This window comes from Linepithema humile, chromosome 4, assembly GCF_040581485.1.
Source record: "Linepithema humile isolate Giens D197 chromosome 4, Lhum_UNIL_v1.0, whole genome shotgun sequence".
Taxonomy (NCBI): domain Eukaryota; kingdom Metazoa; phylum Arthropoda; class Insecta; order Hymenoptera; family Formicidae; genus Linepithema; species Linepithema humile.
Genome location: NC_090131.1, coordinates 29,069,219 through 29,095,401, shown reverse-complemented (window position 1 = coordinate 29,095,401; position 26,183 = coordinate 29,069,219). Strand labels below are relative to the sequence as shown.

The following is a 26,183-nucleotide window of genomic DNA, read 5'->3' as shown; positions in this document are numbered from 1 at the left end:
AGCTTTTGCTGTGACAGGATTTCTGAAGATTATTTGGATCATATTGATATGTGAAATAAGTGAAAAGTTAAATATTTTTACATTGATTTCGAGATCCCTACATATTTTAGCCTGTATTTTGAATCACTTAGCACTTACTTTTAATTACATTTCGAGAACGTGTTACTGAAAATCAATACGGATTATGGAATTTTCCGTCTTATAATATTAAAGCAATCGTAGAAGCTTCTATTATAATCTCCATATTCGTCGCGGTCTGAAGTCTGTTTCTCGTACGATAAGACGTGGCTCACCTCTCTCACGTACCTCGCGCTGGATGCCGGGAGCACGTCTCGCAGTGACATTTGCAAATGATGTTAGACCGTATTAGCGTACCATCTTCCATTTACGTGCCACTTTGCGAGAGAGACAAAGACCCGAGTCTTGCTCCTTGTGTGCCTGCGCGCAGCCGAGCGAAGCCGAGCCGAGTCGAGTCGAGTCGTTCCTAAACTAGTTCCAAGTTAATCGGTGACGGCGTTACCATTATGGTGTAGGGTTGCAAGGACGCGAGAAGACCAGAGACCTCCTGGAAAGATGGTCTAGCGGATGGGTCGCGGGAAAAGGGATGATTTGCATTTTAATTGCACCGGCAATCTTCCTTCCCGCCCTCGTCGCCGGCACTCGTACGCGGACCAACTGGCTCTTCCCAGTTGCTCGCGGAGAGTCCGCTCGAATGACGCAGACGTTTTTTATTTAAATTCGCCGCTGTTAGTTGCAACTCTCACGAGCGCGGATTACGTGAGCGGTAATTAAACGAGTTGATACTTCCGTGTCTTAACTGCGTTAAATATATCAGATGTCGCAAGTATTAATAATGTCGATTAATTATTCTTATATATCTGTGTGTGTTGCTAAAATTCGGCACAAATTTTGAAAAAATTACTATCTTCTTGCCAAAAATTTATTTATTCTAATTTAAAGTAGAACTTTTGTAAGTAATCATGCATATAATTTTTAGTATTTTGAAACAAATCAGAATTATAAATTTTTAAAACATAAAGCTTGTAATATATTAATTATGTCAGATGCAAGAATATACAAATAGAGCGGAGAGAGAGAGAGAACAGGATTTAAAATCAAGAATTTTATTCCATTCCGTGATTATTATTTTAAATGCGCAAGAATGATTACGCTATTTCTGAAGAGAAACATAATTAAAATCTTGTTGTAGGTTTCCTTTATAAAATCTGAGGGGCATGACGGTGTCTCTCGTTTCTTTGGTATCTTTCTCTCTTCATCTTCGCGTAATTGAACGACGAATAACGGCGTGGAGAAGTTTTCACGAAGGGATAGTCACGAACTTTGCCGCTAAGTTTCTCTTGTTTCACCCCTTGGGCCATTAATAAATTTCACGCAACCGGATAATCGATGATTCGCAGGAATATAACGTGAGAATGGCTTATATTACCATCCGATAGTTATTGAGAGATGCAAAATAATAATTTGGTCAAATACAAAATACATCAACGCTATATTTTAGAATGTAAAGTATAAAAGTACAATACATTATGTATCTATACTTTTTCTCAGAGTGATGTTCATAATTTTGAACATCAGAGATTATTTCTACTACGCCGGATATTAATATGTATAAATTAATTATCAAAATGTACAAGTGTATTAATTATCAAATGTACTAATGCATGCGGTTACTTATGTACATCTATCTCATCATTATTATTTTACAAGTTAGCCTGCCTATAAATGCATTTATTGCCAAGCATTGATAATATTTTATCACACTCTTTTTCTCTAACGCAATTATTAAAACATTGAAACGTCAATAAATCACATGACTATAACGAATGACTAGAAACGATGCTTTTTATGCACAATATTTTTTTCTATTTTTTTGCGACGCAGAAAATAATACATTTATAATAACGCACAATAATCAAACAATACATTTATAATAGTAATTTTCTAAGGAATATTAATTTTGTATTATTCACATTTTTGCGATATCTCGCTCGAGAATCTAAACACCATTTACATAAAATACGGTAACATAAATGTTCCAAAAGTATCTATTAATTTTGATGCATTTCAGATCTTGTTGTTGTTTCGGAAAATCGTAGATTCTATAGCACGATGCTACTAAAGCTACGTAATTCGAGAAGAACATATACCATTATCCGTGCGCGTGTGTTTCGAGTGAGTTCATAGCTTGCGAACCCCAAATTTGCCTTAAGAGCGAATACAGGCTCGTCTTCGTGGTCTCTTGATAGAACTAGTTTAGATACAACTGTCACGACAGTCGGGTTACATGTTAGTATCGCCATAGTACCGCTGTCTGTGCTTGTTTTACGACCTGTGTTACTGGCTACAGTGGCAGTTGCCTCACACTAGCAACGGATAGGTTAAGGTCTTCCTGAATTCATTCCGCGGTCCATCAGCATTTCCCTTTGGTATTTGGCCTTCGAATTATTCAGTCGACCTGGCTCTCTCCCGGCCGAGAGCCAGAAAGTAGCAAGAATCTCTCGCTGTTGACATAGATCGCAGCTGTCTTAAATAAATAAGGGCGACCGCGTCCAGCGTGGCGATAGCTTCTCGTTTTAACGTTTCGCAAGATGCATACGAGATCAGAGTACTGAAGGGTATCCAAGCGGGACCGGTGACGTAAATAGATCAACACCTGGTATTAATCCTCTCGGTAAAGCTGATCAAAAGGTGTATATTCTGATTTCGGAATCGGGCGCTGAATATTAATTTTCGAGATCGCGTAACAATGATAAAATTACAGGAATACGCTTATTCATTAATATTCGCGAACATTTTAAATACCTTTGCGTAGATTGACGCTGTAATTTTTTTTTTTTTTTAATTTAGAGATTTTGTTTCACGGAGAAACTGCAATTGCCTAATTAGTATATTGATTAAATAATATTTTATTTAACAACACTTTCTAATTAATATTGATATCGAGATTTTAACACCGAAATTAATTGGCACTTTGTCCCTCGCAGACCCTTTATTCCGCGTCTGCTTTTCTAGTTACGTTTCTGAGCAGGATTGAATATGCAATCGTGATTAAATGCAACCGTTTCCCCAACACGCGCACCACGGCACATTACCACTACTAGTACTAGTCTTGCGAGCTTTCACGCTAGCGGTTTCTCGACTACTGACCGAGTTCGTCCTTTCTCGTTCCGAATTCGGCGCGGCACCATCCGTGTACTTGTCCTTAGTCGCGTCTACACTGCCACTCCTGGAGGTCTTCAGGGACGTCTGGGACGATCGTCTCTTGGAATTAATGTGGACGGATACTCTTCGGTTTTGGTCCTTGCGCGGCGAGTCTTGTCCCGAGGACGACGATCTGCTCTCGTTCTTGTCCTCTTGCGCTTCGGATATAGTCGTGCTCAATTTCCTCAGCCGCTTCCGCGTCACTTTTGTCGGCGAGTCGAGCGTGTCCGTTGACATAGCGCCGCTCTGTTTCTTTAGTCTTCTTTGCGCAATCAGAGATGATCCTTGATCCTTAATCAGGCTTTTGTCCTTTTTCACGATTTTTTTCCGCCTTTGTCCGCTCGGCGAATTCGGCGCGCCGATCGTTTCCTCGTTCTGGCGCTCGTCTTCGTGATGCGAGTCGCCGTCGATCGACGTCTGCGTTTGCGCAGTCACCTTTGTGACATTATCGTAATACATCATTCCGCCTCTCTGCGGATAAAATTGACTAGATCCCCGCGGGACGAAGGGAACGTTCTGGTAGAGATTCTGATTCTGCAGGTATCGATTTGCGTTTAATCTCCTAAGCGTGGTCAGATCGTACGGAGCCGAGGTAGGTATTAGAGTGCAAGGACTCGGTTTCTCGAAGGAAGTTACTTGAATATCTTGCTTACCGCTCGTCAATTGATCGCTGGATATTAACAATCGATCCGACGAATGCGTAGCTCGAAGCTTCTCGTTGCGATGAATACCTCGGCCGTAAGTTGACGTAGGATACTGATAAGCGAGACCGTCGTCGTTCACCTGAACGGAGAGCGGTGTCGCGGCGGGAGGAGGATTCGGTTCCGCTTGGTAGCTGGGACAGATCTTGTCGAAGTTTCGCAGAAAGGGATTCCTGAAGAGGCGGTAATCTATCGAGGGCAAGTTGGGAATCTCCGGCGTCTCCGGACTCGGCGCTTGCTCGACTCGCGGTATCTTCAGTGTCACGTTTAGATGACTCTTGTACGGCTGGTTGGCGGAGCCGTTTGTTATACTGTCCAAATTATTATCGCTTTTCGTGAACATCTGAGACTCGATGTGATTTAGTTTTAATTGCTGCTCTCCGTCCTGAGACTCGCTCGGGAGATTTTGGCAGGATATTGATTTTATTAGTTGACCATTCGAAATACCTTTACTGTCTGCAATCAACAGGTTATTCGTGCTTAATGATGCTTTCGAGTCATATCTGTTTCTTGGAGCGTTCTTATCTTCGTAAGGAATCGCGCCGTTTACGTAAATATCCATCGATCCTTTCTGCCCTAAGAAAGGATTAGTTCTGGAAATCACCGTGGAAGCTGTCTTGCCGCTGCTCGAACTAGTTCCGGTTCCAAAGTGACTCATACTGGCGGTTGGCGACTCCTCCTCTTGCTTTTTCTGCTTGAAAGACAGCGGCGCGAAGAAGTGCTTCGGCTTTTCCGGCGCGGTTTTTTCCACATTCTGACTCTCAACTCGCGTATCTTGTCTGCTGTTTATTATCGCGTTGTTTTCATTAGTAGAATTCGCGATAATATCCCAAGCGCTTCGACCAATCGCTTCTCCGCAGCTCAAAAGCTGCGTTCGCGAATCCTGAAAAGCTAACGCGTCCTGGAGCTTCGTGGGTTGTTTCGCGCTCGCGTTTCTTCTCTTCATGCAGCTAAAAGGATCGGAGGACGATGAATTTTCCAACGGAGAGCTCATTTGCATTTCCGTCGTCGACGCGAGGGAAGCGATGTTCGCGTAAGCTGGCAATCGGTCTTGAGAGAGCACGTCGCTCTGCCAACCGACGGGCGGGACATGAATTTGAGGTAGCATCGGATCGGCCAGTTGATCCAGACCGGCGTCTAAGCCGGGCAGCGGGATCAATGGATCAGGTTGTAATCCCGGGCAGGGCGAAGCCAATAACGCGGACGTATCCGTGGGTAGCATTAAATCGACCGTACTCGGGAACTCGTACGGGCACTCGGTGTAATAACTGGTTCCGCTGAAACCACTCGTCGGTTCGTACGTGGCCGGATAAAACGGGATGTTATCGTGAAGTTGCCGGGGGCCGAGGATCGGCGGGGGTGGGTGCCGGCCGGCCTCGTTCTTCTGGCCCTCCTCCGACGGGGTCACCTCCTTCCTCTCCTTGTCCCGCTTCAACTCCTCCTCCTCGTCGACGACCGACAGATCGTCGAACTCCACGTGAAGCCGATGCAAACTGCTGCTGCTCATCTTTTCGGAGGAGATCTTCTGATTTTCCGCGTTTTCTAGCTGCTCCTCCTGGTTAAAATCCTCGGTCTTTTCATTACCCTCGTACTCCTCCTCGTCCTCCTCGCAGGAAGAATCCGACTGCGGGCCGTCATCCTCCTCGGAGTGATCCTGCAATTTTTACGACAGATTTCGATATACTATTATTGATTATAAGCCGTGATAATTATTCTGTTTTAATCGCCGCTAACATCGTTATGGAAAATACAGGAACAAAGTTTGATTATTTATTAATGGATTTTATGAATTATCCGTGATGCAATTAATTAAAGTAATGAAAATTTTGCCGACCTCTTCGCTTTCGTCGTGGCTCTTCTGTCTCTTCAGGATGTCCTCGAGCTTGTCGTACTCGTCCCTGAGGCTCCATATTTCCCTACGCAGCTGCTCGTTTTCCCTGCGCAATTTCTTAATGTCGTTCTGACCTGAAATCACGACAGACTCGAATGATTCGATTCAACATCGCACACCCCCCGAGTGAGTTATTCCTATATCGAAGTAATAGGCCGATATATCCTGGCAGATTCGTCTCGCAATTTTTCTCGCAGAAATCACTTAATCACTATCCGGTATGGGGGCCAGCAACACACGGTTGCTCGCAATACGCGTTGCACCTATCGGAACGATCGATCATTGGTCAAAGCGGCAACAATCTCCGTCCGAGGAGCCAGCCTCCTCTCTAACCCTTCGCCCTTTCGTGCGTCAAGAAGCCGGTGATAAATCACCGGAGCCGGGCCTTCCAATTACTTAACTTTGCGGAGAGAGAGACGAATAAACCTCGCCGTCCACGCATATAACGCGTTAAATCTTTTCTGGAGAAAGCGCGCCCATTGCGATGCAACCGCTTGATAGCATTCGCTTTTCTAGCGATGGAAGCGCTGTGTATAAATGTACGTATATAATATAAATAAGGATAAAGATCTCTGCTATAATGGCTATTCTATAATGGCACGGCGCCTCTCACGCCGTGAAATTTAAATAGAAATAAATTCATTTTATGAATAAACATAAATTGTAAACTTTAAGATGTTTAAAGAGAAATTTAAAGTCGAAGTCACTTTGAAAATTTTAATTAATTCTTATTTTTCTGCTTTACAATATATAAATGTCTAAAATCACTCAATTCGGATGATGTATGCAGGCGTAAGAAGCGCCGTTGTTGAAAACGAAGTCGATCGGTCCTCCTTTTTGAGCGTTAGTGATCTTCGACCCACCTAGATGCGAGTTAAGTTAAGTATCTCATCAGTCATCGAAGTCTTCTTCCACTTCGATGATTAATGGGTTTATGCTTGGAGCGTGTTTTCTCAGCGCTTGAACTACGACCCGATCGCGGAAGTTTTCAGATAATTCAGCGATCTATACCGGTGCTGCTTTCCATTATCTATAAGCGTATACGCGTAATACTTGTTCTCTTTCCAAGTTTGACTAGCTAGTGTTTTAAATATCAGTTGCCGGGAGAGAGCAGCGAATTGAAAAGCAAAATGAAATTAATATATAAAGATTTATGTTTCTTACGCATAAATTTATATTTTCTAAATTATCACACATTTAACGCATTTAAAATTAACATACGCAGAATAACATTTTCCAAAGGTTTTTATGCTTCTTTAATCGGCTTTTTTTTATGAGACAAAAATATTTTGTGCGGCTTATCGGTTTTGTGTTGGCCATGCATGTATAAAAATTGCGTACGAGCACACGCGCGATAACAGTTTCCCTTAAGCCTAGAGAATAAGTATGTGTGTGTAACAAAAAAGCTACGTGGTAAATCAGGATTAAAACCTGGCTTACGTCTGAAATTTAAATAAATTAAATCCTTCCGGAGGTTCATAAATTCGGATTTTCCCTGTGGACACCGACGGTTATTTGGATGCTATTAAAACTTGGACCATTCATCTTCCGCATGAGCCGTTTGAAAACGATATTTGTTCAAATATACTAAAATCGACCATTGATCTTTTTATTTGCCGATGATGGAATATAAAAACCATTGTGTGATAGCAACGTATTAATTTCACTATTCAGCTCTCATATGTGTCCACATTTGTAGAATTTTTTTATTCAAAGAGAAATTTGTTTATTGCCGACACCTACACGGGATGTTTTATGTCAATAATATTTCATTTAATATTAAATTCAATATATCCAACATTATATTTTGTCTATGAGTAAAATTTCACATAAAATTTATTTACAATATATTTGCGTGTTGTTATTCTACTTGAAAAACTTTTGTTAGGGAAAAATTGATTATAAATTTATAAAACAAGAAAATTGTTTTTGAAATAAATTTTGGTGGCGTTGAAACAAAAACACAGCCCGAAAAAGTAATAAAGTCGCAGTTGGCTGTGTGTTTGAAACGGATCCGCCGACGCACGTGACGTTTATGAGCGACGTATAAAAAGAACGAACATTGCATGACTTATGGATCTTATATCAAAATAACATGACGATTTTTTGTTTGCGTAGGTAAGTTTGCTGGCGCGAATGCACGCTGATATTTTTAGCCGCGTGCAGCACACCCTTCAATCAAGCATCAAGCTGAATATTCGTGAGTAGCGACAGGATATGGCTCACTGAAAATCCTCTCTGGATGGCGACTGGTGTCCATTTTATTTTCAACAACAAAATGATTGTGACAGCTCGAGTTTCGTATCAGGTTATCAAAGCAGCCAGGTAAAAATTTTTACTGACATATACGGACATCGGTTTAAAGATTTGGATTACACTAATTTTTTCATGGCTTCATGCAACGTATACGAATATGAGAATCTATTGGTTTGTGTAGTAAGTAATTTTTCGGAATTTCTAATAGAGAAACTTATTGAAAAATGCAAAATTGAAGTGAAAGTAATTAGTACCAATATTAAATCAGATAAAGCTTTAAAACGCATGACGCTTTAAAATTATGTTTTACTCATTAAAGTTCTATTATAAATACGGGACGAAAATATCTTACCGCGCACGCGTATACTTTATCATCTTTTTTACGTCATACCACTCGCTAAAGTACGCTTCATTTTTTGCTCGTGAGGAGAGAAAGAGAGAGAGAGAGTTTTAATTATTCCTGTTCAAACACGTGCCGGGAAGGTTTAATCACTCGGTACTGTCGGCATCGTGTTCGTCCTTATTTCCGTCGCTCGGAATTCCCTGCGTCTTCGAAAATAGCGACGGTCCGGCGTTTCTCATGGAGAACCGACATTAATTAATCCTGGCAGTTAAAAAGAGCGAACCGCCCGTCGCATTCGTGGCTGCATCGCCATTCGAAGAGCGATGTACTCAAACGATATACGTGTACGCATAAATTCGTGGACTCGTGTTTTTGAAGGAAACAAAGAGAAGGAAACAAAAATTATATGGAAATGGGAGGGAGTGGGCGAGAGAGGGCCCTTCGCATTTTTCGCCGACTTCGTCGGTCGGTCTCCTTTCGTTTACTGTGGGCGTTTTCGCCGCGAAGGTGATCAAAGCAGCTGCGAAATACATATTTGGTTTCGCCAACTCGCCGTACCTATCAGCAGGCCGGAATTTCTTCTGGTTCTTTGAAAAGTGGAAATTGCGTCCCGGCCGACGAGAACGAGTGCAAACGAACTCGGGGAAAATATTCCCGGGGTTCGCTTTTCACTCTTGGTGCCGCCTCTGCGATTCCGTGCGTTACTTTGAAGCAAAGCGATCTTCGCGAATACGAGAAATCCTGCTGCGCGCGGCCGTAGGCGTTCGATTGATCTCGCAAAAAATTTTGCCAGTTTGTTTACACGTCGCGTATGATTGAGTCTGTTAACGAGTGACGATGAGAAGCGAGCGAGGTGAAGCGCGTGATTCTCGAATTCATTTCAGTGCATCTTCATGATAAAATATTAAAAAATGATCTTTAAGAGACGAAATATATTATTGACACACGCGAGATATGTAATTGCAAATAACATTGTCTCTGGCTGGTGAAAAATTATATATGCACCAAAAATATGGATATTTATTTTCTATATATTTTGTAATTAACAGACTTTTGTAGCATCAAATAATAATTTTGCATAATAATTATAATATATTCTTAATATATATCTGTAATATATAAAGTTAGGCGCATCGAGATGTTAATGAATTCATTATCGTAGAAACTTTCCACTTTGTTTATTACAAACAAGATACTCCAGCGGATCGATACTTTGAAGAGAATATTGCATAGTTTACACAATAAATTTTCAGTTAAATATAAGAATTCCTATTTATATACCTGTGCCTAATTTAACGGCGCGAATCACCGTCGGACTATTTGGCGTAGCGGAATAATTGTCGCGTTTATATATCACGAAACACGCTCGTCTATATCTCGGTGATTCACAGACGAACGGTGGTTGAGTGTTAATTCATACCCCTGGCAGTAAACCAGAATGGCCATTAAAGCGGTCCTCAAATCGAAGAGAATGTCGCGGAGTTAGAAAATAAGATATCATCGCGTAACTCTCGCGGGCTCGCGTGAATTTCAATTACAATGTTTATTATGCATACAGGATGCTTCTAAATTGCCGCAGCAGATCCACGTTATTATTCCTCGCGGAATAGAGGAATTATATTTTCTTAACGGAATTACACTTTGTATATATTCTTCTACAAGTTGTATTAATAGTATTTTCCCATAATATTTATACACATAACAATACGCGTGTAATTGGCTTATTATTGCATTGATATGAGAAGAAAATTTCGTTATTAATGTACTCTGAGAAAGCTTTTTTTATTAACGGCAAAGAAGTTGCGTGCTTTAAGGTTCTTCATTGAATACCTAATTTTTTATTAGCTTTATTATTTTGAGATATATATTTTACCGTAATATAATTTCTCAACTTCATATCACTTTACATCGTGGGTCGCTGGAAACGTCACCGTAGAAACCACGTCTAGACCAGGTAATCTAGATCGACGGATGGTCGCGTTAGTTAACACTTCATTTAAGGCCTGCAAGCTCACAGTTACGAAACGCGGTCCTTCTGGATATAATCGAACGTGACACGGCCGTCCATCCGTCGGCTGCCAGAGCGCGCCCGAATTAGATCACGCCAATATCCCATGTAAATTATCGCTAACAGATCACTGCCGTAATGCCGAGATCCGACGTAATTTCCCGTCAGCGAGCCCGGCGGCCTTATGGAAAGTAAAGGATATCTCTTTTATGAGATAAAAATAAGTATCTGGTATTTTGTCTCAAATTTTTTAGAATATTTTTTTCTATGAATTATAATATAACAATTAATTCTTAGAGTTCTGTACTCTTAATTTTCTAATCTTTTGAAATAGTTAAAAATAAGAAAGCAAAGTTTTTATTACTAATTTACACTTTTGAGACGCGATGCACAATAGCGCCGTGAAGGGAAGTGCGATTGCCGCGAGAAAAGCAAGTAAAAAATTTGTTCTCAGTCGATTCCAATTAACTCGTTGTCACTCTTTATCTTGTTCCTTGTGCTAAGATTAGGCCGAAACCGGTCGAGATCAGTGCGATCGATACTTTCTAAACCGAATACATTAATATTCGACGTGATGGTAAAGTCGCCTCATAAATATCTGACCCTTTCGTCTCGTTCTCTTTTTTTCTTCTTCTCTTGAGATTCAATCTGGCGCCTCACGAGAGGTGTGAGGAATCGACCTAACGAATGCGCGCGCCGAAAACACGCGGATTTCGTTTTCGTGAATCGCTATTCGAGATTATATATATATGCAAACACAGATTGGAACAAGATAGTTTTCTTAGATTCATTTATTTTCAAAGGCAATTGATTTTGTTGGTTGAAAATAGTGTATATGAATAGTTATAAAAGGATTAAAAAATTACATTACTGTGCCAGTTACTTAATGAGAATAGCATTTCTTATAGTATTAAAAAATTGTTACTAATAAAAATCAATTTTTATTTAATAATTATTCAATCTTCGATGAATTGAAAAATCCAATTTTACAATTTTAAAACATAAATATTTAAAATATTTAAAAAAATATAAAATTGTTTCGTTTATTAGAGAAATTATTTTTTCGCAAAACATATTTGCCTCTATCAAGCAGCTTGCCAGCTCGGGCCTCGCGGGTTTATAACTAAATGCAGCGTTGTGTATGCAAGACTATCACCACGGGGCAACCGTACCATTGACAGAATGACGAACGTTCCAGGTAGTCGCCGGTTACACCGAGGGCTCGTAAATCAGGAGATATTTTCCATTTCGATGTCCAGGGAGGCGTTGTTTTTTTTTATTTTTTCTTGTTTTCTTTTTTTTGCAAACATAACGCCAGCATCACGGCAAAACGCGTGGAAACCGCATGCTAAAAGCGACCTTACAACGCTGTGCGAGCTAACTGCAAAATGACATCCGCATGTCAGCCACGCGTTGGCGGAATTGCATTTTTTTTTTCCTCGCTGCGTATGTCACAGCTTATCGGCAAACTAGCCCCCTGGGGTTAATCGAACCCACGGCAGGTCGAGATAGCGCGTATGCGAGCGCGATGGATGAAAGCCGCTTCGAGCCAATGTTATTTGCACCGCGATGATATCTAAGATAGACAAATTTTTAAAATATAAAAATGGAATCTTGTCATATATTTTATAAACTGCAATTGGACGTATTTCTTTCCATTATTTAAATGAAATTAAAATTAAATCTAAATTTTATTCAGACATCACAATCGGCATTAATTGATTCTGTAAAATTGAAAATTAATAGGATTTTTCGAAAAGATTTTTGCTTTTTTCACAGCATTCTGTCTATCAGAAAAATTCTGGCATTTTCCAAAAAAAAATCTCGAGATTCCAGAAACCTTTCTGGAAACCAATTAGCACATCCGACAATATTGATGTACGCGTATCATCGATCTAATTCCCGCGGAACAAACAGAAGCACATCAAACATGCGCATACGTAACGCCGATTGATTGACATGGATATATACCGTATGTACAATGAACGACGTCGAAATAAGCAAACGTTGTTTATAGTTTCGTCCGGTCGACGGACACCTACAAGGTGTTCCCGCGTATACGCGTTTTATAGCCACTAGAATTCTGACACGGCTAAATTATCGACGCGGCACATCGTGTGTATAGTGTATACGCAACATGTGCACACGTGTGCGCTCGCGTAGAGATATAGACGTATCCCACGGTGTATTCCTGGACGCGTAGAGTTCTATAGAATCTCCGTCGACAATGACGTCGTTTCTAGACGGCGAGAGTCCGCGACCCCGACCGGCTCTTCGTATAGCCGTGTCAAAATATTCACTTGCAGGTTCTTAAATAATTGCTATCTATAGTATTTCAAACGCTCACGCGTCCCGTTAAATTCGAAATTTTGCCAGAGACGCGGCGTGACATCGCGAACACACATCTGTAAAGTATTCGCTTGTGAAAGAACTCATTTGACATCGATCAATGCTGGTATTCAGAATTGATATTAAGTCATTTTAATCAATCAATGTCAGAGTTATAATATCGTAACTAACAAATTGGTTTTTATACGCAACATTTAAAATATATTGCGGTATATAAATTAGACGATGGAATTAAAAAGTCAGCTTTTTATGAATTGAACATCAAGAATGCAAATGGATAACAAAACTTTATTACTTATTTAAGTTTAATTAGAATCTCATTTTACTTTTATGCAATTATTTATTCTGCACGCCACGGAAGAAATGCAAAATTCAAGCGCAAATGAATTCATTAATTATTACATTGAAAATATATGTATATATATTTTCGACATACATATATTGAATATTCAGTTGCGATATAGTTGCTTCTAATAAGTTAATGTTCAGAAAACTATTAACTGTGTACAAAACACCAGCGTTCGGAGTTAAATAATTCCGACCAGAATAGTTCGGTAAAATTTGCGGCTTGGTTCTCGGCAACAATGGAGCCACAAAATCTGAAATTTATACGAGGAGGTTTAGAAGTTTTACTTTAGTGAGTTCAGAACTGTATAGGCTGGCTGAGGGGAATCGACCTGAAATTTCCATCTCTCGCTCGAAAGTTTCGGTATAAGTGTTTGCATCCGGCGATGCATACGATCATGCACTTTGCGTGCGCGTTTCGCGATCGAGCATTCGAAAGTACAGAAACTCGAACGGCTCGCTTTGTAAACGTGATGACAACACGCTCGGTTTCTTCTGCGACACAGTAGATTTTTATGAAAGCCCCTGCTGCAAAGGTGTCTCATGACACTTCCCGAGGAACAAAGACAACATTTCTACGTTTTACGACGAGCTTGCGTTTCCGCCCGTTGTGTAGTGAAAAAGCTCCTCGTCTTTCGCGCTTTCAGCTTTCTATCTCACTATTTTTTTTCGCACTGATATGAGTATACACAGGCTGCATCAAAAGTCGTAAATTTTTTATTCGTCATTTTTACTGGAGTATTAAAGTTCACATTTTCTTATCCGAATATTTTCTTAGCCTTTTAAAATTATTAAGTAATATTACGTGTTTCATTTCATGGTAGTTGATTATGCGATGTTATATAAATCACATTTCTTGAAATTAATTAAAAAAAGTTTAATTATTTATCTGTACTGCTAAAACTTTATTAGTAGTTATTAATTCATAATATTAAATAATTTCAACGTTCAGTCTTTTTTGTCTTAAGAGAAATTTTTGATTATCGAAGTATTGCATTATGCATGCAAGCAAGCGAGCGGTCAATAACGTTGCAGTAAATTCTGCGTTATCTCGCAATATTAGCAAAAATAGTACGGTATTGTTGGTTTAGCCTCATCTCGTTGAAGGTGCTAATTATTTGCCGCTTTTATTTAGTTATCCTAATTTACACACATAACAACCTTGAGTAAACGAATAGTTTTAGGTTTTACGCAATCGTGTTTGACGTTTATGTAGTGGTCTGACGTCACCTTATTATTATTTTAGTAATTTCACGTGTCTTAAAATAAAAATTTTCTCTTCTTCGACGATGTTTCTCCTCAACAAATTTTCGTCCCCAAACAAAGCTACTCACTGCTGCATTCCATTTCTCTCCTATAAACTTCTTTGTGCAGCAGCGAGGCTAGAAAACTGAATAATGACATCAGTTTTATTTCTGAAGCACTCACTATATTATTTACGTATCTCTCAAAATAATCTGCGTATTTTTATTCACTACTCGTCACTCGCTAGGTAAAATAACTTCATATTCCGAAATGCAATTACTCATCGCGGCCTCATAATTTTTTTCACGTAACTTTGTCCAAATATAAGCGAAATTGCAGAATTGCATAATGAGATGGTTTGAATTCACAACACACTCATGTCATTTCACTATTATCTCTCTGTATCAAGTATTGTCCGCCGTCAGGCTAAAGCCTGCTATATATTTTTATTCTTTTGTCCACTTTTTTCGAACGAGACAAATTTCCGGCACTATTCACTGTCGCGTTGCATCTTCTCCGTGCGAGCTTCCACGAGCGCGGGCGTACTCGGGAAACTGCAGCGAGGCACATCCCCACCGAGAAATTTCGTGCCGCCGCGAGTATAGAAGCGAGTTTCCTCTCGGTTCCTTAAGCGTGTCGCGTGCCCGGGATTACTTTCGCGTCGGCGCTTATTGTTAGTCAAGATCGCATTGTCAACTTGGGTTTCTGGGAATCTCCGCGGATGCGCATCCCGCTGCATCGTGTCGGAATTCTCGACTTATGCTAATTTTGTTGGTGAAGAGAGACGAGGGGGAAAGAGGGAGAAAAGGAGAAAGAGCATCACGTGCTTTCGCAATGACTGCAAGTGTGTCCATCGCACCGCTAACACCACGTAAACGCCATGCATGCTGTCGCCGGCATCTGCGCGGAGTGTATAGAGAGATACATCCCGCTACTCAAATAACGGTACCGGGATGTATCTCCATGTATCGGGCCTTGCGGCTTGTACTCGTTAATTATGATCCTGTCGTCGAAATGCAGAACATCCATAATTACCAGTTTTCATGCTAACGACAGACTTTTGTATTAATCAGAGTTGCTTTTAGAAAATTGTCGATAGAAGCTATTTTTCCTCAATTGTTTAACGTATATTTATTCAACATAATAATGCAAGTGAATTATTAAAAATATTGTATAATGTTTAAAAGATTCTAATAAAATAATAAAACTCGAAATTATTGCCTTCGACACAATTGGGTGGAATAATGCAAAATTCTCAGAGACATTGTCGTATATTTTCCTTTTCACGAGAAATGGCGACGCATCCTGCGGTGTTTACGCGACGGACTTAATGCCGAACGGGCGAGATCAGACTTTAGTTTCTATAGCGAGCGTATATTGCGTGTATTCCTAGAAGAGCCGTTCGCGATCAAAGTCCAACGGTTTTATAAAATTATTCCGACGTTATAAAATTTATCTTCGACTCGCCTTCGGATTCGATATCGCCGTGAGAGAGATAATGCCGTCATCCTCGCGAACGCGTCTATTACGCCGGTCTTTACGAGGACTCACTCTCCTGCTCGCGGAAGAATTCCTCGCCGCGCGCAAGCCGTTATGACAAACTGATATCTCCCTGCAGCTATAGCGTGGCGGCTGTAGCGGCGCGGCCACGTAGATTCTATCAGTGAAAATCGCATCCACCTGTGTGCGCTCCGTAGACATTACCGTGTCTCCTTTTTTACGGCGGACGAAAGGATGGTTGGGCCAACAAGCGCGCGACAAGCAGATGAGGTTTGGAAAGGTGGGTGGAGGGTGTATTAAAAACTTTTTTCATAAAACGTCTCCTCGCGGAGTAAGTATCGCGTCGGAGAATAAAAAAGAGAGAGAGGGAGAGAGAGAGAGAGAGCTCTTTGCCAGTCTCGACTACGTTAATGACGTTTCCCGAATTTAAACGCCCGGTTACCGGTTTACTTCATGTTTATCGCCCGCGTCGTTCTCGTCGTCGTGGACGTATAATGGGAGGTCGTGTTTCAAAACTTGCAAAAATTTAAATACAGCGCGTCTCTTGACGTTGAATGTAAATTCTTTAATTTTTGGAAAATCGATTTCTATTTTATAAACGATTAAATTTAAGGGACAAAGAACACTTAAAGAATTTTAACATGTTAAAATTGCACGGCGAATGGATAACATAATCTTATTCTTTAATTAAATTTTAATTAAAAATTTTAATTAAATTTTTAACGACTTCTCTTTACCACAATTTTAATTTGAGGTTTAGTTTACAAGATAAAGTTGAGAGATGTAATTAAAAACGTGTGGAGTGGATTCATTATATTTAACTCTTTCGATAAATAATTATCGTACCTCGTACAAACAGATGCGAAAGATTATGTTTATTCGCTATATTTGGCTAACAAATGACCTAATGAGTCATGCGGTTAAGAGAAAGAAGTAGATTCACAAGAAAGTCATTAAAAAGATATTTGTCCATCGTCACTGCACCGAAGTCTCTCGCCGACTAAAAGAGTTAAAAGGTTAAAGTGCCTTAGAAACACTTAAAGGAGCTCGTACCAGAATTCCGCGACGACGAAAACGAACTTTCCTTCTCCTCCCACGTCGTTGGCCTGCCCAACGAGTCTCTTCTCTGCATCGTGTCTCTGTCCCGCTCTTTCCATTTCTGTGCTCGCCTCGGAGGACTGCGGTTCGTGCGATGATACCTCACCGAGGGCAATCGATCCCTGTCTTTCGCGACGCGTCGCGACGTCCTCAGGTCAGGTCCGAGTTCGCATTGCATGTGTGTGCCGTCACTCTAATGGAGTCACGCGCGCTCGTACAACAGGGGTCATTTGACCGGTCGAGTCATTAAATAATCCATCAGCGTTTCATCAACAAATAACCGGTGCTGGCTAACGGCGCGTCTGAACTTCATCCTTCTCGAGTTTATTCCGTGATAGACCCGCGGAGTGGAAGCAGCCGTTTTTCTCCAAGTAGCCGGTCCGTATTTTTCGGATTACCCTGTCAGTTAATCGTATCGACACCCTGCAACACTCGCCGCTGCTTCCTCCTCCGTCCGACCAAGTGTTTTCCATGACAACGCACTTCTCGCGAATAGCTGCGGCGTAGCACGAATCCCGTACAGCATGAATAACGTTTATCGGTGTTTGTAAGCATTGCAAGACATAATGAGCTTGCGATGCGTAGTGATAGCAGTAAATATTGATGCTGTCATTCCATACGATTAAAAGTTATTTGAAATTGTAATTAGAATGTTAATTTTACTTAAGAATATTCATTTATGTCAACATTTTTTATCGCGGCTTTAATTTAAATATTAATTTTTATCTAGACCTCACGATTTTAATTTAGATATTAATTAAGTAGACAATCTATGCATGTCGGTTTAATGTAGAATGTCAGTTTAATACGAGACTGCCACTACTGATAGTCACAACAAAGATTTTCACGAAATCTAGGTCAACCATATTTTTCATTAGCATTCTCAGTTCTCATAGTCTTAGATTCATTAATAGTCCTAAGTCTTCGTTTTACTATCCGGCGCAAATTTGTCGCGTATCTAGCTTCGTGAATTTCTCGTCACAGTTCAACCTGCGTTTCGATGTCTTTTTCTTTCTCGTTACGTAACGTCGGGATGCGCGCCTCTGCCAGATGTGCGTCTCCGCGCGACAACGTCGTTGTCGTCTCGACGAGAATTAGCATATCGCCTTTGATGCTTCGAACGGTGTCGAGCATCGGTTGCACCGAACCGATTCCGAATCGATCTCACTTCCGGGTTTCGCACACCGCGAGTTTGACAGCTTTCGCGGACCGCGAAAAGCGTGCCGGTCGTTTTGAGACGCCGGGCGAAACTAGTCGACGCGTGGCTACATCACTGCGGCGGTCTTTATCCCTACCGCGAGCTACCTCTTCTTCGTCCGCATCTTCATCGCGCGTCACGAAACCACCGCCGCAGGTTTCTCTTTCTCGCCCTCGCGACTATTTAAATCTTTTGTAGTCCCTCGTGGTCCAGCAACACCAGGGCCGTGTTGTCACATCCGACGACACTAGCATTGTCAAGTTCTCCCCCAAAAAATAAGAATCCTGATAATACATCGTGCAAAAGTTAGTATTTGCATTATTCAGGCGATTATACTTCCGACTGTGAGGTTTTTGCCAAGTTAATAATGTGACTTGCTGCTTTTCAAATAGTATTTTTTTAATGAAATTGATATGAGTGCACAATTAAAGACTGGGCAGTCTTCTAGCCACGAATTTTGTCAAAATTAGACAAGTTTCGTTGCGTGCGTCTGATAACACTGGTCGACAGTCGCGCGCTTCGGCACTGGTTAACGTCATTGTGTCTTTTGATGTTATTTTAGAAACGTCGCTGGGGGCGTTCTTATAAATTTCGTCATTTTATTATGTGCCTTGACCGCGATATTACGCAAAAATTACAGTTTCGAGTGAGAAATATATGTATCTTTCTCCTGACAAGTCTATGTATTATGTAAATTTATGTGTTTGCATTCCTTATAATTATAGAGTTGCTGCATTACACACACACACACACACACGCACTAAATATATCCATGTTAGTGGTTGTCTTATCTATGTAGGTCGAACTTGAAATTTCCTAGCCTACATATTTTTAACTCGGTCCTCTTTCTTCAATAATTCTCAGCGATTTAATATCGCCGGTCGTGAGGAGTGACATTGTCACTTCTTATGTCTGAGATCATCAGTTTTGAAGTCCGGCAGTGGCGTGATATTTTTGATATTGAAGAAATTCGGTGTCGGTGCGAAACGGGGCGATGATAAATTGTTCATTAGACCGGCGCTGTTTCTTCGCGCCGCGATGTAATCTATCAAGAGGTTGAAAAAGGACTCAAAATAATCTCCGCCTGACGTAGGTGGCGTCTGGTTTTCCCATCGAGCGAGCATGAGAGGGGAACAGAAAAAGAGGGTCCAAGGACTGGTAGATTGATCCAACAACTCACTTTGAACCCCGCCGGCGTGCTGTCAGTTTTTCTAATCGCGGAAGATTTTCTTCGCACGCCGCTTGAATGCACTACGATAATCCGGTTGCATAATGTGATGAAAGAAAGAAAAAGCTCGTGAGACTATCATGATTCGACTAGAGTGACGGGAAAACATTTTTTGTTCCATTTGTATTAGATGGTTTTAAAATTTCCTAATAATTAATTACTTCGTAAAAGACATAACGCGATACGTGAAATTCGTAATCGCATTTTTATTACACGATTCTTATAGTGAAATATGTTAAACAGATTCGCAGTATTATTTAATTTTGTAAACTATATATTTAAAAAAATTATATATTTGATAAATGATATAATATAATTATTTGTACATAGAAAATATTAGCCAAGAGAAATTAGCAACCAGAAGTTGTGATTACTTATTTATGACTTGACTCAAGGTTATGAATAGTTGAGACAGTTTGAGAAACATTTGAGTTACCGTTTGATTTTATTGATGGACGGCCGAAATCAAAATCAGCTTGACGTTTCAACGGCATTATGTGCGATAGTAAGTCAGAGCGTTTAGCTTTTAGAGTCTGTACAGCGTCGACATCTGGATCTCGATTTCCGAGAGAACAAACGCCACGCCGGAATATTTGCCAAAACAAAGCTTTTCTTGGCTCCCCGGGTAAATAAATCTCGCGAAAATCACGTACACGCGATTCACACGTCGTCATTCAAACTTTTTGCATTAGCGTCATACGACCGTGTAACGCGACCGCATTCCTTCAAGCTCATTTCTCAGTGATGATCAATGTGCAATGTCTGGCAAAAGCTACATGCTACATGTGTACTTACCATTGCTAATCGATTTTTTGTGTTTTTCTATGTACTTTCGACGTAGAAACTTTATAAATTTCTATAAATCTTCTTGAAATTTGTTTAATCGAATTCGATTAATCTGATAATTGGACAGATTATTTCACTTTTAGGCGATTAATTTCTCTTCGAACTGTGCGTGTTTCAATGTGTAATTCTTGAGTGCACGAATATTTATATTTTATAAATTTAACAATTAACTTGATTAATAACTTGGATTTTTTTCTCTCTCGTCGCATTCACTTTTAATTACAACAAATCACACGTAAGAATCTTTTCTCTTTTTTGGATTTTCGAGGCACCGTTTTTCATACTAAAGCAATGTCGTATAGAAAGAAAATCTTTAGTGGATGCGCGGTGGATGCGTTTGGCGTCATCTTGGATTCTCTCGAGCGTATTTAGCAACTGAGTCAAGTCTGCTGGATCGAGTCCGCCGGTACTAGAAACTGGCTTACCCGACTGGACAAATTCAGCGTGTGTGCAGGCTAAGCCTCGAAAATAGTTCGTAGCAAGTTCGTACGGTATATGGCGACTTCGATCTCGTGTTCGCGCGTGTCTATTTGTAGGTGACCGCGGCGCGATGCAGAATCTGTTGCAGCCACATAATGAAATTCCATATGATTATCATGTGTAAAATATCTTCGGCCGCCCGTGTATTGTTCGTGGTAATTCGTAATTTAATTCACAATTGAAGCAATGACAATGAGATTTGCGAGATAATGTCCCTTAATTTCCGAGAGCGTAATTGCAGCGAATGAGTTTATTAAAAGTTTATTAAATCCTGATTTAATAAAGAATAAAAATCCTTAATTAATTAATTCTACAGTGTATTTGAAGAGGGGGAGAGAGAGAGAGAGAGAGAGAGAGAATAATTCACTGTGCCATATTTTAATAACATATTTTTATATTCTTTTATGAGTTTAGAATCGATTTCTCTTTTTTACCGGAGACGTGTGGTGAAATACCTTGTGTATTTTCAAGATATTCGTTTCGTTTGTTTTATGGCGACATATTTGCCAACTTTAATAGAATATATAATATAATTCTGCAGCCTGTTCTTCCATGACATATAAAAAATTCCTTTAACGCGGTAGTTAAATTAATCCTTGATTGCTCTGGCGCAGTCATACTCCAAAGGATCAAATATTTAACGTTATTAGTTGGTCTGGCCTGCCACTAACGCGTAATGGAAGTCCCTGTGAAATTAATTTGGCCCCCCCGAGTGTGAATCGTCTATAACCGGAAATTAATAATTCAAACAATGACGTTCGGAGCAACCGCGCTAGTGAAATTCGTTTAAAACATCCTCTGGATATTTTGCGCGAGACGAAAAAAAAATGAGATTACATAAATAACAAATATACTGAATGAACAATAGTGCTAAATTAATTGACGTTGTACGTGAAACGTTTAAATAATAGCCACATTTATCCATAGATATTGATTGCATTTTTTAACAATGTACAGTCATTAAGCTCTTTTTGTGTACGTGTTTTCGAAAAAGTGGAAAAAGTCCTGGAATCTCTCTCCCTCTCCTTTTCTCTCCATATTTCCAGCGTCACTCTATTTGTTCATCCAACCCGAACCTGCTCATTAACTCCGCGCAATCAAGTTGAACAAGAGGAAGAGTAATCGCGGCATTATTACGATACATTCGCAAATCATCGCGATTCACCCTCCCTCCCACTCTCTTCACTCCTCGAATCGTCGATAAATCCGCGCGCTTCTATCTCCTTCTTTACCTTGCTCCACCTCGGCATTGATGTGAATGGTCCTCAGTCTGAGCTCCTCGTTCTCGTAAATCATCCCCCTCGAGGACTTCCGGTCGAGTTTTCTATTCGGCTTGACGCTGACATCCCTACGCCTGGTCCTCAGCATCCCGACGCCGCCAACACTGCCCACCCCCGCCCCCGCCATCATTCTTTTCCCGCGCCACTCGTCTCCTTCGTTCTCCGCGGACGGTGCAGGGCGGTGTATCGCGAGGAGCGGATCGCGATGAAACCGATCGATTGTCCGCGACGATCAGTAGCGGTGTCGCGCGCGCGGCCTTTCGGGAGGCGCAGCACGCGAGTTCCCTTGTTCGCTCCCTCCTCTCGATAAACTTTCGGGAGGAGCGCGCGCTTCTTGTGACTATTTGATCCTCTGTTTGATCTTCGGCGTTAGGCGAAGAAAGTTCCGAGCATTGCTCGAAGAACGGCTGCAACGTTTGTTCGACTTGGCGACTACGACTTGCCACTCGACGTTCCTTCTATCGCGCAGGCAAATCCGAGGGTTCGCTTCGAGGAGTTCGCCTTAATTCTTTATCCGCTACACACTACGAGATTTCTCACCTCGAGGCACTCGCACTTTCTTCAGATCGCTTTTACCATCCGAGAAATTATCCCGGATACTTTTTAAAATTATTTTTATTATTATAAAAGTTCCGCACTAAATTTTCATTTCTATTAGATTTTATTATCACGGAAAAATCACTTTCAGGCACACTTAGCAGGCGCTTCCTACACTTAGCAATATTAATTCGTTTAAAATAACGAAGAATTAGATTCGAAGTTTTCGCATTGTTTTTATATTATTACGTTGTGACAACTCTCTCTTTCGCGGCACTAAAGGGGTTAAAGGTGCGCGCCCGCGCCGTTATACCGGATCTCGAGAACGAGGCGACGCGACGACGAAGCCACTTGCTTCGTTTAAAGCGGAACGTCCGCTTCTCGAATAATCGCAGAGTCACCCGATCGCGACGGAGAGCCTGCATCAATCCCGGGAAGGAACTCGGGAAGCGTGGTTGTAATTGATGCCAGAGAGACTTTAGAGAGACCGACAGACGCCTTACGGACTCGCGGAGTCACTCTCTATTGTGAAGACTACAACAACGCTGGCTCGCAGTATACCGCAAAGTTTGTACACGCCGACTCGTTATATCATGAAGACCGCGCGGATCTAATATCCTGTCACGCTGCTATATCGCGCAACCAGGGCTAAAAGCTGTTGACGCCGAGTAGAGTAGTCTGTCTAAAATTTCGTGCACGTTGTTTCGTGAGAAACGCTGTGCGCGCCTTGTAGTAAAGCGCGGATGGTGCACCTCGGCCCGAAGGCGGAGTCGAGAGGCTATCGACGCTGGCGAGTAACATAATCCGTCTACGATCTCCAGTGTTGATATACTTGTTGTTATATTAACTTGGATCCCGCGCTGATGGCTACTAATTGACTAGTTCCCCCAGGTATTACACGTCTCTCGTCGAACCGTCACACGCAGACGACAAAGTACGGTCCGGCTCCGCGAGCCTCACCGCGGTCCGCGCGCTTGCCGCGAGCCGTTTAGACGGAATTACAGCGTCCGGCAGCACCGGTCGTCGCGTCGTCCGCGCGGCCGGAAGAATTTGCATCGGACACTCATTTCTCACGCGGTATTCCTCGCACGCAATTTGCGTCCCCATTACTCAGCGTTTATCAGCGGGCTCGGTGGCGACCACCTCTCGCGCTTTCGTGTGCTCCGTCCTCTTTTTTTTTTTTTACTATTTCTTCCCCTCTCCCGCCCCTCCTCGTCCGCCTTCTGTCCTGCCGACCGTTTCCGTTTCTTTTAATTTGTTTTGCGCGTCCGCGCGGCGCACGCGAGGAAATTTATCTCGTCGCTCGGACGGATTTTCTGCAATCTTTCGGCCGGCTGCGGCAGTCACCGGCCGACGACTACCGCTGCGCCCCGTTATGAATGTCGGGACTTTCGCCCCTAGGCCGCCGGCGATTATTCACGAGGGGCTTAAAGTTGCCGCCTGAAGTTCCAGCTTCTAGTATCTAGCTTCTTTCGTATCCGCCGGGACGCGCCGGGTACGTTCGCGCAAAAATTGTTCTCGCGGGGACGATGAGTGGTTGCGATACGCGATGCGCCGCAGCTGTTGCGGAACGATTATGCCGCGATGATGCGTGATGATGCTCGAAGACTCGCGTCTGATCCTTGAAAAAGATGCGCCAGAGACGCGGGAACGACGAGAGCGGCGAAGCAGTTGCTGATGTGCACTGTCAGCTTCAAGTATATGATGCGACGGTCATTAGTTGACTTTGACGAGCTGCGTGGTGCGTTTTTTGTGAAACCGTTCCGCTCCGTAGAATCTCCGTGGGTCTTCCCGTGGTACGGAGTGACGATCGCCTTCTACGTTTTTGTTGCTGGTGATCTGAAAAAAATTTTACGTTAGAGATCGTGTAATAATAATTACGTATAATATTTTTTATTAAAATATTATGGACTATCATGCATTCCTTTCGACGAAAATGTGGATTCGCAATCGATATCTCGCTACTTTTGAATAATACGAGTTTTGATTCACCAAATACTTGGCTTACTAGAAAAATAGAATATTTATCTTTAAGTAGAGATCACCGAAACATTTCAAAAGCTTGAAACAACAGCGGAAAAGGGATCGATATCGTTGTGCAGGAACCTTTGTGGATAAAGGTTTTATTTGTCGAGCTCTCGACTTTGACCACGCGAAGTCACGAGGGACACGGAGGTAGTCTCTCTCGTGCAAGATGTACGTGATTTAAAATCTCGCCGATAGCATCGCCTGAAAGATCGCCTCGCGTAGGATGCAGAGCTTCCGACACGCGTACTCGGGTAAATGCGCGGAATGGGGCAAAACATTTCGCTCGCTTGTGCGGGGCGCGAGGGGAAGAGAAAGCGAGTATCCGCTTTGAAAGGCACTTTTTTTCGCGATGCTACTCCCTCAGCGCTTCCTCTCTCGCTCTTGCCCGTTCTTCTTGCGACACTCAAAGTCCGGGGAATGACATCAAAGAGGATCCCGCAGCAAAGCGCGAGGCAGGTGCATATCCTCGATCGCTTGTTGTTACCTTGTTCTGAAAGCAAACGTAAAGAGCGACGAAGAGAGGATGCAAGATAGAGAGAAACGTGGAAAGAGAGAAATTTATCATATTCTGGGGGGGAAAAAAATTACTTTGTAGATATATGCATGCGGAAAGCTTTTTGTTCGTCGAGATTGAAGATAAAAAATAATTAATTAAGTGCATTAAGATTAACGAAGTACGCGGGATGAAAATGTATGAAATGTCGGAATGTAAACTGCGTATTTCACGGCGAGTCGGTAAGCACTGTTCTCTGAATGCGTAGTTAACGTTTCAACATTTTCGTGGGAATTTGCATTTCCACAAAACTATGTAAATAGCAGACTGTGCCAAACTGAAGTACCCGAAGTAGTAAGAATACAGGTGGAATGGAGCGCGATAAGAAGAAGGAAAGAATCGCGTCAGCTTCTGATATACACAGCCATCTTTGACGATAAATGAGCTGAATTGCTGTATAAATAACGACCTTCTCGAGTTTGCGTTAGAAACTTGTAATTATCTCTGGGCTTTCTTACGCGATAATTAAAAGAAGAGCGAGAAACTTAACGCTTCGTCATACGTTGACTTTCTTGACGAAGTTCATATCCTTCAATTAACGCGGACGGAAAATAATAAAAAAGTAAACGGCAAGGGAGAAACTTTTCTCCTAAGCTGAGATATGGTGCCTGAAGAGGCAATTTACGCGAACACGTACAAATATACGAGAGCTGCGAAACGAAGTCAAAGTCGTAAAGTTCCGAACGTTTTACGGCAGAGCGACAAGATTATGTCGATGCGCGTTTAGAACAGATATTCGATTTGAACGCATTCCAAAGAGCAGATGAATCATGATTCGGAATTCACGTCTAGCACGAAAATTAACGCTGCGTTTGCCAACAAAGAGTATTTACGAATTAAGTAATTAAGCATGCTACATAAAAAAAATTTATTTCTATTTTTCTCTTTATTATTAGATTTTCGCAAACTTATATTTGTAAAATATTTTTCGATGTTTTATTAAAATACTATTTGCACATGGCTCATGTGTAAATTGTTTGAAATATAACACACTTGACACATTATTGAACATTTTAACGAGCCAAATTGGAAAAGATCTATTTCGAGCTTTCATATTTCCTGTCAACCATAAATT

At 41.5% G+C, this 26,183-nt stretch overlaps 2 protein-coding genes across 7 annotated transcripts in view; one reads left to right on the top strand and one right to left on the bottom strand.

Annotated features, from left to right (window-relative positions):
• Ror (Tyrosine-protein kinase transmembrane receptor Ror) overlaps nucleotides 1–26,183 on the top strand; it is a 235,420-nt gene that overhangs the window by 39,177 nt on the left and 170,060 nt on the right. The gene's annotated exons all lie outside the window — the stretch shown is intronic.
• Nucleotides 1,492–23,687, bottom strand: LOC105673339 (uncharacterized). 3 transcript variants are annotated; one of them, XM_012368902.2, is made up of 3 exons: nucleotides 21,943–23,687; nucleotides 5,758–5,888; nucleotides 1,492–5,577 (listed from the first exon to the last, which is right to left on the bottom strand). In XM_012368902.2, the coding sequence occupies exons 1-3, from the start codon at nucleotides 22,118–22,120 to the stop codon at nucleotides 3,070–3,072; spliced, it is 2,817 nt and encodes a 938-aa protein (XP_012224325.2). In that variant the 5' UTR covers nucleotides 22,121–23,687; the 3' UTR covers nucleotides 1,492–3,069. The 3 variants fall into 3 exon arrangements, with proteins under 3 accessions (XP_012224325.2, XP_012224324.2, XP_012224327.2); XM_012368901.2 differs by lacking the exon at nucleotides 21,943–23,687 and adding an exon at nucleotides 16,914–18,475; XM_012368904.2 differs by lacking the exon at nucleotides 21,943–23,687 and adding an exon at nucleotides 14,450–16,321.